The sequence below is a fragment of the Aspergillus stella-maris genome (genome assembly GCF_047715825.1).
Source record: "Aspergillus stella-maris strain CBS 113639 unplaced genomic scaffold BDV14scaffold_40, whole genome shotgun sequence".
In the NCBI taxonomy this organism is placed as follows: Eukaryota; Fungi; Ascomycota; class Eurotiomycetes; order Eurotiales; family Aspergillaceae; genus Aspergillus; species Aspergillus stella-maris.
Window position 1 is genome coordinate 50,045 of NW_027396834.1, and position 13,804 is coordinate 63,848.

The following is a 13,804-nucleotide window of genomic DNA, read 5'->3' on the forward strand; positions in this document are numbered from 1 at the left end:
GCAGGTGCTCTGTGCAATTTAGTAGCTTGATGGCAAATCAACACCGTGATCATTCGGAAGTTCAAAAACCTCGAGTAACACGACGCCGCAGAACGCATAGAGGCCAATTCATTACAGGATAGATACAGATGAAAACGGGCGAAGTCCTAAGGAGCGGTGGTCGTCGTTCGAAAAAAATGGCCATGTGCGACTTGTTCTTCCTGACCGGCAGCGGTATCTGTTGATTTCCAACAAGTCGATGGGAATAGGAAGGATTTTTCGTTGACGATATTGAGGGATGAGATAAGAGTTCCCCATACAGCCATGACGCAAAACTGAGAATAAGACAAGACTGAAACGAAGACAAAGGCCGTAATCAACACAAGTTGATAATAGTAACTTTCCGGGTGCTTGCTGGAATGAACCAATAGACGCTGATTTTCATCGGTTGAGATGATATCTTTCAAAGTGGGTTTGAAATGCATATGGTATAAGAGAAATGTGGCTGCCATACCCCCAATTCATCCAGAATTTGGCGAATATGCGTCATCAGAAAGTTTGACCATCAAAGGATGACGTTCAATCCATAAAGTCACCCCTCAGGATCTTCTCCTGGAAGAAATCTGGCTTATTGTTCTGCTGCTTGGGCTGCTTCGGCATTTCCTGCGCCGGCTGGTCCATGGACGCAATAGACGCAGCCCGTTGATGCCGAACTTGCGGGGTTTGGGCAGAGTTTGGAGAGATTGGACCGCGTTCGGCCCTAGTTCGAAGGGCTTCAGACCAGTTGAAGCCCTCGCCTATTTGTCGCCGAGACCTGTTAGATATTTCGTTCTGGGGAGGACCTTTATATGTACTTGCAGAATATGTCCCTGAAACGCCACTGTTGGATGATTGGTTTGGAAGGCCGGCAGACGAAGCTGTTCGGCGCTTTCCAGCTGGGGGTGAGAGAGGAGGGGAGAGGTGGTATCTACCGTTGCCAATGCTTCCGGTGCGGGCATCTCGCAATGCCTGGGCACCGAATGAGAGACGGCGGGCAAATGGTGACTTGGGAAGGCCACTGGGAGGGGAATTCTCATCCTCTGCGACGGCTTCTTCGGAGTTTCCCGGGCTAGATCCCACCGAGCTAGATATGCTGCCCTGCCGGTAATTTCGACTGCCATACTGTAGAGTTTGAGTGGGCGAGCCGGACAACCCCAAGGTTGTGATGGAGAGTCGGCGCCTCTGGTTTGATTGAGCATTGGCCATAGCGTTGGCCATCGAGCCAGAGGTAGGGCCAGCCAAGCCTGAGTTGCCCGATTTATATTCAGGGAAGGACAGCCCTGACGCTATGGATGCTCGCCGCTGGCGCGACGAGGAAGGAGGGACTGAGATGGGAGGTGTCGAACTGTTGTTCGACATGATAGCAGAGATAGAAGGTTGAGAGACGATGTAGACGTTGAGCACGTGGCTGACCTAACTACTTAAGTAGTATGGACGTATAAAATGTATGTGCAAAGAAATGCCCAGGGAGTCGAGGGAGTCGAAAAAGGCGTCAGTGGAACAATGTCGACCCAGGCAGTGATTTTGGCTTGAAACAGTATGAGAGAACGAAGATGGGAGAAGCTGTTCTCGAATTGAAATCTATCTGTCTAGCTGTGGGAAGGGCGGGAAGTTAGCAGGTGTGATTCGGCGAGCTGGGTGGCGTGGTGTGGTACAGAATGTTAATCAAACAGGGGGCAGCAATTCAAATGAAACGAAAGCAGGGAATGGAGAAGCGGGGGGTGGACGATCAGAGGACAAAGGGAGGGCAATTCGAGACGAGAAGCGGGGAGGCAAAACGCAATGAAGGACGGATCATGGATGGCTGATGGCTGATAATAGGAAAGTGGAAGGCAACGTACAGGAGTGATTGGCTCACGGTAGCTGCCATTCCAAAGGGACCAGAGCTGGCAGTCGCTCCAATTGGGCTGGGACGATGCGAGGTCAGATGGGGAGAAGGGATGGGATGAGATATGTGGGAGGGAGAGAGATGGAGAAAAGAAGAAGAAAAGAAGGACAAAGATGAGGGAGAAGAAGTAGGATAAGTAGGATGAGCAGGAGAAGATGATCTGACTGCTACAGTTAGTGGCCTTTACCCCACAGATTCACAACCTTAAGACTGACCGTGGCCCCTTCCAGTCTAGCTCTCTGCACTAGCCGCCTATAGTCTGCAACGGGAGGAGTCTGGACTGCAGCTACGTCAAGATTCTCTCTGCACTTGGCAGTCTATGGATTGATCTATACCTCATATACTGTATATATCTCGTCGCTATGTACATCCGCAATGGTATTCTCCATGTCTATTCCCTTTTTAGGCCGTATTCGTGTTCGTGGTCGTTCGTTTTATTCCTGTTCGCTTCTTGTCGTGTTTTTAAGAAATCGTAAGGTGGGAGGTGTAGGTGATCTCGTTTATGTGATGCGTGTATTGGGTAGCTTTTTGTTATCCCGACGTCTCGGGGTGGAACAGAAGCACCAGTTTCTCTCCAACAGAGAACTCGAGCTCTGTGCCGTCGCGAGCGATCTTCACCTCGCGGTTCCCGTTGAACCGGTTGCGTAATCCTCGAGTGCGGTGGAAGGGGACCCTTTCAGTGGAGAGCCAACGGATCCGAAACGGCTTTCCGATTAGCTGGAGCTCTGCGGTCGCCTGCTGCTGTGGCTCTTCGGGCGCTTGATAGGCGCTCTTCTGCGGCCGGGGAACTCCTTCTTCATCCTCCGACGTATCAGCTTCCCAGAATATTGTACCCCGGGCTATATCATTTATGATGCGCCCGTTCGGCGCTGATATCGACGCTGGTGTCGGTGTGACATCTGGACTATCCGGCTCGTTCGACGTCGTGTTCTCAAGCCGTGGCGGCATCTCGAGGGTGAGGCTTTCGTCGTCTTTGATCGTTGACATCATCCGAGCGTATCCGTAGTACTCGCCTGATTTGTTTGCGGAGAAGATAAGGTAAACGTTATCTGCGTTCTATTTTTGGTCAATGCATTAGCTTTAACCAGTCTCTTCTCAAATCCCAAAAACACCACGTCCATCCAGGAGAACGATGCTTACCTCGAAGGCTCGATTCAGGGTCTCCTCGTTGTGAGTCTGAGTAGCCCAGATACCACTCTGCCAACTGATTTCGAGATCTTCGACCGCTAAGCTTTTCAAGATGAAATATCGATTCGGTACTCGTTCCGAGTACGATGCTTCCCGTCCTCCATCTTCTGTGCTCGTAGACTTCACCATCTCTTCCGCCTCCTTCCTTGAAGGTTGGTCTGATTGTGATAGCCCCGTGAGTTCACTATGTGGCCCGGGAGACATCAATCCCCGTCGCACCCGGCAAACAAGCCGCGCACCTCGTAGCCTGGTATCATGAAACCTCGACAAAGCCCTAACACAAGCCTCTTCTGTTTTGTAATTCACGAATGCACAGTTGCTTCTTGAAATCAAAAATACGCTCTCCAAGTCCTTCGTAGCGTTCTGCGAGAAATGGTCCTTAAGTTCGACGATATTCGTACCCGGAGCGAGGTTGCCGACCCATAGGGCATTGCCCGATTGTTTTGGTTTCCTCGGTGGTCCTTTCGGAGTGCTCGATTTCGACGGGCGCAACGCGGGATCTAGAATCAATACAGTAATTAGCATTCACTGGTATTAGTACGACAGCCAGAGGGATCCCGCATACTTACCTCCTAATAGCGCTTGTGCGCCAGACGGTCTCATGTGGGCTGAGCCATCAACGATGGTTAGGTTCCGCTGTTTGTCATCTTTTCCTGGGCTCTCATTCGTTTTTGTTGGGCTCGAAGACGATTGACTGTGTACTTGCGAAGAAGTAGGCGACAGTGTTGTGGGTCCTGAATGGTGTCTCTGCGTAGCATAGAGCGCTGGATGAAAATAACTTTGCCCATACGCATCCATTGTTGGCTGAACTGAGCCAGAGCTAGGGGGCGTGGGCACGATAGGTGGATATCCGGAGCCGTCGGCGAGGCGAGTTCCCGGGTGCTGTGGCTGTTGTTGGATGTAGGGCATGTACATCTGAGGATAGGGTGTATTGTACAACATGTTGGGGTTATTAGTCGGCGCAGGGAACGTTTGATACTGCGGCATGCCGTAGACGAGGCCAGGGCTAGGCGCAACCGGTACAAACTGCTGCTGCTGCTGCTGCTGCTGCTGCTGCTGCTGCTGCTGCATACTTTGCTGGTCGAAGTGCACAGGGCCAGAAGCGTAGTTGGGCAATGCGGATGCCATACTCCCCATCATCAAAGATGGCGGATGCCCGTAGCTGCCGACCGAGGCCATGTAGCCGTGGGCTTCAGGGTAATGCTGGACATTCTCGGGTCGATGTTGCCGAAAGGATGCTGGATCTAGACGTGACATTTAGCGCAAATGCGCTCTCAACGGACTGGTATCAGTATAGGCTCAAAAGAAACAAAAACTTACTCGTTCGCCGATGAGGCTCGCTAGGGTCGCTGGGCCTCCCTGGCTCTGACGGCGCTCTGTTTTTCCCCTTGGCCTCTCGATCTGCTTTTGGTCGGTTTGGAGGATTACCGCCGTCCATCGGGTTACAGCCTGTCAATTCTCTCGAGGTCGACAGTACTTGCAAGCGACTTCGACGTAATGTGTTGGGCTTCCAAGACTCACTCCGATGCGCTGCCACCGTTAGCAGGGGGGTAACAGCGTCCTGTTCCTCAACCATACGTACCGTGTCGGAAGTCCTCTCTGTAACAAAACCTAACAATGTATTATGTTGTATATACTTTTTGTTGGTAGATGTAAAAAGAAACTTCAAGGCATGTCAGTGCCAAAATTGACGCCAGGATGTGTCGAGCACGAAAAACGCTAGTCAAATAAGTAAATGACGGGTACGAATTTGTCAAAAGAGAGCAGAAAGCCAGCATCAAGGAAGGAAAGTTCTTTACACCAACTCTCGATACTAGAAGTGTCGAACGCCTGCGGGAAATCGCGAGCAGCAGGGTTGGGAGATTGAGGGAACGGGGGCTGAGGGTATAGAGCCACATAGTAAAAGGCTCGCACAAATCGAAATGGGAGGAGAGAAAAAGAGTGGAGAATGGTGCACAGGGGATGGATATGTTCAGCGAGAGGGGCATTGTTTGCAGCTGCTGTGGCTAGAGAAGCCACGAAATGAGCTGGGGCCAAGGCCACAAGGGATGGGCAGAGAATAATTCAGGCCGTCTGATGGAATGATAGCCGGGCTGGAGGAAAGCAAGTAGTGGAGGGCCTTCAACGGCTTCACCACTCCATGACCTCGACTCGAGAGAGACATGTTCAGCCCAGTTTGGTGGTAGTCAGACAAGCACGGCAGACCACAAAGAAACAAACAACGAGACGGACAGGGCTGGACTTCGTGACACGGAGGAAAGCGGGAGAGAAAAAGGGAAGCATTGACGAGGAACAGAAACGGGAACAGGAACTCACCTGGCGTCTACACTCTGAAGCAAAGAACAGGGAAATCAAGCGCTAAAGCCGAATCACTAAACAACAATAGCACCTAGAAAGCGTTCATCAACCCCCACTCTGACCATGCTTGACCAAACAGTCAACAACAACACTTACAGTTTCTGGGCAGGACGCCAGCAGCAGATACCTGGATCGGTCAAGAGCTGACAATCAATCTCATGCTTGTCGGGTAAGGGGGGGATGTGCACTGTGCCTTGGGCTGCTGCCCGTCCGGTAACTTGAATAAAAAGGGCCTTGAGGTGCCGCCGCGCCAGCAGAACCCAGCAAATGCAGGGAAGTGATTCGTCGTGGCTTCCAAAGCCCGGCAAAACAACCTTAGCCCTGGTGTGGATAAGGCTAAGAAGTACCTGTCGCGGATAGTGAAACCAATTGAGGAATCTCACAGGCCACGAATAAATGGAGACCGCGGCCTTGTCAGAAGATGTACCCCGGCGATGGGGCTGTCTGCTGGTGGCGCTCTGCCAGAAGTCAAAAGTCAGAACACACTCGACAGTTTTGCCTCTGCAAGTCAGAGTCTCCAACGCTCGATCTCTTCTCCTTTTGTGGCTGTGGCCCGTTCCTGGATGGAGCATATATCCACTCGCGAGAAGAGAGATCGCGGCCCCGTTTCCAAGCGGGAATTTGCCTTCGCCGTCAACGGTCCAACCGCTCCTCACGCGCCACAGGGTTAATCAATATTGGCATGCAAAAGATCGACGGGTTCTGCAGATTACTTCCCGGGGAGGGGGGATGTTCGAAAAACAGTCAGCGCCTTCGAGAAGCTAGGGCCCAGGCGCAAAGTCTCGTGCAAAGAAATGCTCTTGAACTGGTCGGAACGCTCGGCAAAAGCAACGCAGCTGATGTTGTCTGATACAGGGGTGCAAGCAGCGAGCCGAGCAGTCGGGTTTTATTATTAGCCTACTCCTGGGTTTGATGTCACGGCCAGGACAGGCTTCCAAATAAAGTCGCGGAATTGGAAAAGTTGGCGACATAGATGGCTTGATCGTAAGGGTGTGATTGGGCCTGCAGCTGGCATCGAGGTCGGCTAGATCCACGGGTACAATTGACAGATATTATTATTAAGGGAGGATTCTTGCGGTGGGCCTCTGGAAGCAGCCCATGGTAGATCTTACTTATCATTAGAGTCGAGACGAAGCCCGGTGGCAATCTGCGAGCAATGATCTGGTCAAGAGTGGTAAAAGAGTACGCAATTTTAATCAGGAACAGAGTCATTCTCTGCTGTGGCAACTGGGAACATAGACTCGGGTCTGGATCTCCAGGGTCCCAATCTGATAGTCGCCAGACGCAAGGTGGCGCGTCTCATAGTGTCCAGGATGTACAGAGTAGATCTATGGTTATTTTCTACTCATCCTAGATTTACAGCGTCTGGAAGCGGCAGTCAGCAGCGCACCAGCTTTAACCTCATGCAGGTCAACCCCTCGCAATCTAAAAAGCAATCACGGACCGATACAACAATGGCGATTGTAAGAGTACGTGGAGATAAAAAAACGTTTAAGAGGCATAAGGGGACAACTAACCATGGAGCTCGGGTGGGCGCAGTGGATACCGAGAGCACAGTCTTCTGCACCAGTCGCTTGGTGGCAGACACCATAGTCTGGACCTTGGGATGATAGTACTGCTTGAGTGCTCCGTAGGTAAGACAGCCCATGTGTGTCCAGTAACAATCTGCGAGTGGGGTTCCAGGATGACGCGAGCCTCCACTACAGCCATTGCAGGATGGGGAACACGTAGAATCCATGCAAATACGACAGAAGCAGAACCATCGGTCTGGTGAGTACAGAGTAGTGGTAGGAGTAAGACATGGGCAGCAGGGGTCGGGCTCGATGACTCGTTGCATTCCCACTAGGGCTGGTTGCTCCCCGTGGGTCGCGGAGAGCGAATCGCTAATCGTCATACGGTTCATGGCAAATAATATAATATAATGAAATAATAATAATAATAACAATAATAATAATAAGGGGGATTATTATCGTGTCCAGCCACAGTGCCACACTTTTGGAGGTTGGGCACGAAACGTCCTTTCACTAATAAGCGCTCGAGGATGATAGCGCAGGGGAGATGAAGCTCGAGCGGCGGACAGGATGGGGATGACGCCACACGGAAAGCGTTGTTTGTGATTCGTAGATTCGGTATGAGATGCCGGCCAATCACAGCACAGTCCTCAACTTAGGCCTCATTGATGTCCGTAAGGGGAAATTCTATGGACCATGGGCTACGATTCCGCTGGGGAAGGAACGCTCCACAAGCCCACTGCTGCCGGCAGTCGTCCCATCTACTTTAGAAGTGCCGTACGTTTTCATCTCTCTTTGGGACATTGACTCAACTTCACCTCTACATACAGCATTGGATACAACCTTACCTAGCAGTTTACTGCTGCCTGCTATAGATGACTCTCTAGTCCCTCACAATCATAGTACTATCCTTCGGTTCCCGCAGCGCATGCCCTGCAGACTGCGCCACACCTCGCCGATCACTGCATAATTTTGCATCGATGTTATACTCTGTGATGACAGGGTACGTGGGAGTCAGGTGGGAAGCTGTCCTCTCGCTCGTTTACAATCTCTATTGGCGGGTCATGTTGGAATACCGTTCAACTTCCACTGATGTTACCCGACTGCCTCCAGCCACACTTTGATGAGTCGCTGATCTTCAACGGAGTAAACTCGTTAACAATTTCTCAGCGGGGGTACAGTCCATACCCCAGTATATCGCTCGCTCCAGCATTTCCTCGGCCGTACCCATCATTCTAGGCTTGAATCCAACCGGCCGCTCAATTTGCTTGGATTAAATATCCGCAATTGGTGCCGAAGCAGACCCATCTAGTTGGGGGGAACTAGTCCGCTTGAAGATATATTCCGGGCCCCGTGCGCTTTCCGTCTCATGTCTATCAAATATCAACTGCTGCCCATGCAATAGTAAAAGATCGAAGGATTCAGAAACAATGCTGCTAAAGAATCACATTCACAAGAACAGATCATTTGGACAGTGGGTTTTTTGCCACCATGCTGGGGCATTCACCATCATGCCATCCAGGCTATCGCACCGTATCTATTGTGTTGCAGACCACAAAGCATATCCAGCGGCACAGCCACAGAGGCAAGAGGCCGATGCACTATCATAGCAGTCTCAAAGACCTGAACAGACAAGATCATCACTTGGTCCCCCACAGTCGCTTTGCCACAAGCCCTACGCGACTTATCAGAAAGTGCATTCAATCTATAGACCGGGTCAACATCGGGCACGCCGGAGACCACCATACTGATTCGAGTAAGGAATGGCAGTCTGTTTCTAACATTGTGATCAGGCTGCAGTGCCACTGTCACGAAGTAGGTCCAGGTGCAGGTTGCCGCCCTGCGTTTCATGCCAACCGTGTCATATATTGCATGAGGTATGCCCGCTGTGGCCTTATCTCAGGTACGTTCGCACGGTTGACGTCATGGCCTGAGGCTCGTAAGTCACGTGGCCTGAGATGACATCAACCGGCTTGGCTGGACATGGACTCGGCCCTCCCATTGTTGACAGCATTCTCCATTCTCTTCGACCAAGTTCGATCGCCTTTCCAGACGATTCTGAACAGAGTCATTTCCCCGTTAATGGAGCGCATTCCGTAGCATTATAGGGTTACGGCAGTTTTCAGAGTTTGTTCTGCTCGCCCCCTCCCCACCCGCTACCATGGGCTGCACGGGGGCTGCCAATTTGCCAGCGGGTCACTTGACCGGCAGTCATTCCGAGTCGAGGGAACTTTTGCCGCTGCCGTTCGGTCCCTATCGAGAAGGTAGACTCTGCTCCGGGCTGGGTTTACCTACACTGACATTCCGCCGAGGTCTAAGGGGTCTAGAACTCAATGTTTAGGAGTTGTCCTGCCCGAGTTTGGGCCGTGTTTTGGGTTGGGTCTATTTCTTTTCCTTAGTACGCACTAGGCTAATCAGCCTCGGCGATATTCAGAGACGAATTTCAGTAGTAGAGCCATTGAGTGATATATTGTCCGAGGAGAAAGAGGAAGAAGAAGTAGTATCTCATTAACCATAAGCCTGCCAAAGATCCATAAACCCGGCAGCTGTCTCTACAGCCCAACGTGGAGACAAAAGAAAGCAAGCAAGCAACCTGCCTCTCAAAAAAAAACACACTCCAATTCCCAAGAATGATGATATAGCAAGGCATAGAAGCACAGTGTTGTCCTCAATAACAATAATCATTATGTCCGACTGGACCCCTCATTAAGTGTACCCAGTACCAGTACCCAGTGTATAAATAATTCGTCAGGTGTACCCATCCGCCAAACTGATATGAACAAAGAAGAGAAAAGTTGAGTAAAGGGGATGTGATAGTGAGGGTAGTAGGCAAGTAGGTGATTGTTAGGTGAGTATCCGGTGTATAGCGGGGCGAGCGTACGTCATGAAGTAAAAATAGATATGGGTAACGAAACGGGGCGGGGGGAATGGGATGGGAAGGTGATGAAGAAGGGAATGGGAGGGAGGAGAAAGATGTAGAAAACTCAGGTAAGTCAGGTAGTATGCAATGATCACCGGTCAATGCCCAACGACGCAACCTTGCCGGCGAATCTGGCTCCGGCGCTCCCTCTCTTATGAAGCTTCTCGCGCTCTCGATTGTCCACGGTGGCAGTTGGCTGTTCACTGGCCGCTCCTGAGCTTCGAATGGCAGGTAGTGAGCCCAGGGTATCGGGCGACGCCGCGGCAGGAGCAGGATGGTTGAAAGTGGGCACTCGAGCTGTGCGCTGGTTGAGGTACAACTGAGCGGCTTGGGAGAGGGGAATAGGCGGAGGCTGCGAGGGGATTTCAGCTCCGTTCTGAACTAGCAGTTCAGCAACGGGGAAAGGAATTGCCTTTGACGTGCTGGGGCGAGAGGGTAGAGCCGATGATAACGAGCTGGGAGCGGCTGGGTCGGCTGCGGCCAAGGCGAGGAAGACGGCGTGAGTGCTACGAGAGCGATCGGCCACGTTGACGTTGGCGCGGAGGGCGATGCCATAGAGCACGCCCTGGATGTCGTTTCTCTTGATGGAGGCTAGGAGGGTTTCGTCCGCCGTCGGGAATCGAGAGAGTGGAGATGGTAACGGCTGAACGAATTCCCTCTGCGCATATTTGGCTGTGATGAACCTTAGCCGTTGTTCTCGGGTCGACGAGGCGATCGGCTTCTGAGACTGGTCCAGAAGGGTCTCCCAGACCATGTTGCTAACACGGTTTCCGACTTGCAGAAGGATTTCGACAATGTCGTTTGAGAAAGAGTGTACATCCAGTGTGAGCGACCGAACCTTGGAGATATGTGTGCCAAGAGATCGATGGATACCACTGCACTCTATACACAGAATGATTCCTAGATTTATCGAAACCCATTCAACCTTGGACGTGGAGTTGCAGTCCGCGCACCAGTGGTTGCCCTGATCTGCATCGCGAACAGCTTGCAATAGCTTCGAAGGGTTGTCTTCGTACCCTTGCGAGTCGTTCCGAACATAACTTGGCCGCGCACCCACGGTCGTACGACGAGTGACATTACCAGAGGAAGATGAATGGTGGGAATGGTGTGAGACCGATGAGCTCTTTCCTGTCAGAACAGAGCCAATGTCACGGCCCTTGCTTGGTTTGTCGGCATCTGACAGCACAGGCGGATACGCGCTGCGTCCTTCGACGGCGCTCTGCAGAGCGTTGTTTATCGCCCTGATCCAGTTGCCCATGTCATCCTCTGAGGTCGCCTGGTAGATGCGCTTGAACTGTGGTGTGATAACCTCAAAGCAGAAACGTCGCTCTGCATTCCGCGCTTCTCTCACCGAGGCCATCCGCAAGTCAATGGGATCCATGTGTAGGTCAAGCTTTTGCTTCCAATTGCTGTACTCTGATAATTTGCCCTGATCAAGAACAATCCAAAACCTGACGTTGACGGTTAGTATCTTGTGCATAACGGTGGCAATCAGTAATCTTACTTATGCCATGCCTGTTTGTTGATGCCCTTTGGATCGATATGAGACCCGGGTCGAGACAGCGCCCAGAGCAATCCTTCTTTCCTTTGTTGGCCTGGAGTAGAATTAGCGTCTTTAGCTTTTCTCAGAGGTACTGAAAACTTACAGCTTGGGTCTGCGGCCGAAGTGACTGTGGTTGCTCCAGTTGAAGGAGTAGTCGGTGCAGCAGTTTGACTTGCTGTGGACGAGGCATTGCTCGTGACACTCCGTAGCTGTGATCCGGTGCTATCGGCGCGACCCAGATCTACCTCTGACTTCTGATTCGTAGTACTACTGACCAACGTTGACGCCGCGCTTGAATTGACGGGAGCATCAGGCTCAAGGTATGTGTTGCTGCTTTTCTCCAACGCCCTTCGTTTCTCCTCTCTCTCGGTTCTCTGGAACTGGAACTCCTTGTCCGCTTGGTTCACCTCATGAATGAGAGCATCAAGCTGCGGAACCATATCGTCCACACTCTTCGCAGCGGCAAGGAAGCTCTTTGCCTGAGTGTCTGCATACTTGGTGAGATGAGATAGAACCTCTTGCTCCTTTCGGCCACCGTGAAGGTCTTGCATGAATGAAGAATAATCAAATCGCCTTAGTTCAAAGTTTCTTCGCTTAGCCTGGTATTTGGAGTCACTCTCTGCTCGTTTCTTTTCCTTCAGCGAGTCCTGTCGCTGCCCGAGATAGCGACCAACGTAGGCATAGTAGTCCCGACTCTCCTCTTCGAACTCTTTTTTCTTCGCTTCAGCCTGTTTGATATCGTTGGTGTACAATTTCAAAAGCGGTTCAATGACCAGCTTTTGAAGTTGCAAAGCATTCAGTCGCTCATAGTTCAATATCTGCCGAGATATCTTCTCGAAGTAATGGTCGAGCGCTGGCTGAATTGCGTTCGCGTTAGAGGTAGATGCATCTCCTAGGGCCGACAAGAAGGCTTCAACCGCTTCGTTACAAACCGCCTGGGCTTGGTGCGCGGCTTCGGCCTTCTTTAGTACCTTCTTGATTTTTGAGCGCATGTTTCCAGTCTTTTGCTCCAAGGCTTTCATTGTAGCACGGAACAACGGCCCATCTTCGACCACACTCATGTCCTCCCCGGGACGTGAGTGAGGGAGATCCACTTTCACAGGCGCCGGAGCTGGTGCCGAAGTCGTAGACGTCGGAGGCGGGTCAATAGCCTCGGGTGGTGTCACGGGGACGACTTGAACCTGGGTGTTTGATGATGCATCTGCGTCGCTAGAGTGTGATAGAACTGAGTGCGAAGAAGGGACACGGTTGCGAATGGGCATGGGAACATCCAGGTTCGGCGAAGTAATCTGCGGGCTTGGAAGCGAGCGAACAGTGTTTTGAACCCAGAACGAAAAGTAGGCGAGGGTGTTCAAGCGATTAGCTCTTTGATCGTAGTCCAGAAAGCTACAGCTGTTCCTCCAGCCGCCGCCCTTGTCTTCCGTGCCCTTGGGAGGCTTCCATTTCCAGGTCCAGTCGAACTGAACAGAGGGGCTACCGCCAGTTGAAAAGTCGCCGACCAGTTGGACATTTGAGTTATTTTGTAGATTCGGGTTCGCGTGAAATTCCCTCGTGACCAGATTGTCGAGCTCTTTCGAGTTGGGCGCATGCGCAAAGGTGAGGCCGTTCAGGACTGTGTCGATTACTTCGGGCAAAGAAGTGGAAACCCCGTTCACTGTAGCATTTGAGGAGCTCGCCGTCTGGGTTTGTCGAAGGATGAATGTGAATTTGAAGATGAGTTCTTCATCGTTGTTCAAGCGCAAAAGGAACGTAGGTGCGGTAGCGGATGGAGGGGAGTCCGGGTCCTGTATTGCAACGGGAAATATTAGCCAAACGGGAAACAAGAACATAGCGCTACTTGTATTCCCCAACGTACCTGTATATACTCGACCGGGTTGTCATCGCCAAAGTCTCTTTTCGCATTGTATCTAGTCGCGGGGAAGGCATTTGGCACAAGGTTGAGGAGGACGCGGCGAGAATTCGATACAGTCACGGATGCGATCGACACTGGTAAACTGAGGTCAACCACAAGATCACAGCCGTAAGGGTGAGGCAAGCCAACATTTATTCTGGTCTTTGAAATACAGGCTCCCCGAGTCGTCAAGTTTGCTCCCGACAATCCCCATCGTCAAAGGGCTCAGGATGTCAGATCGCGGCTCGAGAGATCAAGTCCGAAGAGGAGAGATCGGGGGGGTTGGAAGGTCACCATCGGCGGACTGCGCGCCTTGGGGTTTGACAGAGGGGAAGTGCAGATGAAGCGGATACACAATCTTGGATCTCAACAAGCGGGCGGCCTACTCAGATCTTGAGCGAGTGGCCCTTGGTGCGTCGAGAGCAAAGCGGCGAGTGACCCAGCGCTGGAATAGTGATCGACGAGAGGGGAGGCTATGCTGGATGAC

General features: G+C 51.7%; 4 protein-coding genes across 4 annotated transcripts; all 4 read right to left on the bottom strand.

Moving 5' to 3' along the window:
- Positions 1-427: 427 nt before the first annotated feature.
- BDV14DRAFT_88175 (uncharacterized protein) lies at positions 428-2,007 on the bottom strand. Its single transcript, XM_073777776.1, has 3 exons — positions 1,860-2,007; positions 951-1,607; positions 428-776 (listed from the first exon to the last, which is right to left on the bottom strand). The coding sequence occupies exons 2-3, from the start codon at positions 1,375-1,377 to the stop codon at positions 559-561; spliced, it is 645 nt and encodes a 214-aa protein (XP_073626484.1). The 5' UTR covers positions 1,378-1,607; positions 1,860-2,007; the 3' UTR covers positions 428-558.
- Positions 2,008-2,178: 171 nt separating this feature from the next.
- On the bottom strand, positions 2,179-4,625 carry BDV14DRAFT_176313 (putative YT521-B-like splicing factor). Its single transcript, XM_073769226.1, has 3 exons — positions 3,664-4,625; positions 3,047-3,594; positions 2,179-2,962 (listed from the first exon to the last, which is right to left on the bottom strand). The coding sequence occupies exons 1-3, from the start codon at positions 4,349-4,351 to the stop codon at positions 2,438-2,440; spliced, it is 1,761 nt and encodes a 586-aa protein (XP_073626485.1). The 5' UTR covers positions 4,352-4,625; the 3' UTR covers positions 2,179-2,437.
- A 688-nt stretch (positions 4,626-5,313) lies between these two features.
- BDV14DRAFT_88363 (uncharacterized protein) lies at positions 5,314-6,196 on the bottom strand. Its single transcript, XM_073777777.1, has one exon. It carries the CDS (start codon positions 6,022-6,024, stop codon positions 5,545-5,547), a length of 480 nt encoding a protein of 159 aa, XP_073626486.1. The 5' UTR covers positions 6,025-6,196; the 3' UTR covers positions 5,314-5,544.
- Positions 6,197-9,793: 3,597 nt separating this feature from the next.
- BDV14DRAFT_88488 (putative ARF GTPase activator (Csx2)) lies at positions 9,794-13,617 on the bottom strand. The gene is made up of 5 exons (XM_073777778.1): positions 13,468-13,617; positions 13,282-13,412; positions 11,530-13,210; positions 11,388-11,478; positions 9,794-11,334 (listed from the first exon to the last, which is right to left on the bottom strand). The coding sequence occupies exons 1-5, from the start codon at positions 13,529-13,531 to the stop codon at positions 9,975-9,977; spliced, it is 3,327 nt and encodes a 1,108-aa protein (XP_073626487.1). The 5' UTR covers positions 13,532-13,617; the 3' UTR covers positions 9,794-9,974.
- Between the last annotated feature and the right edge of the window lie 187 nt (positions 13,618-13,804).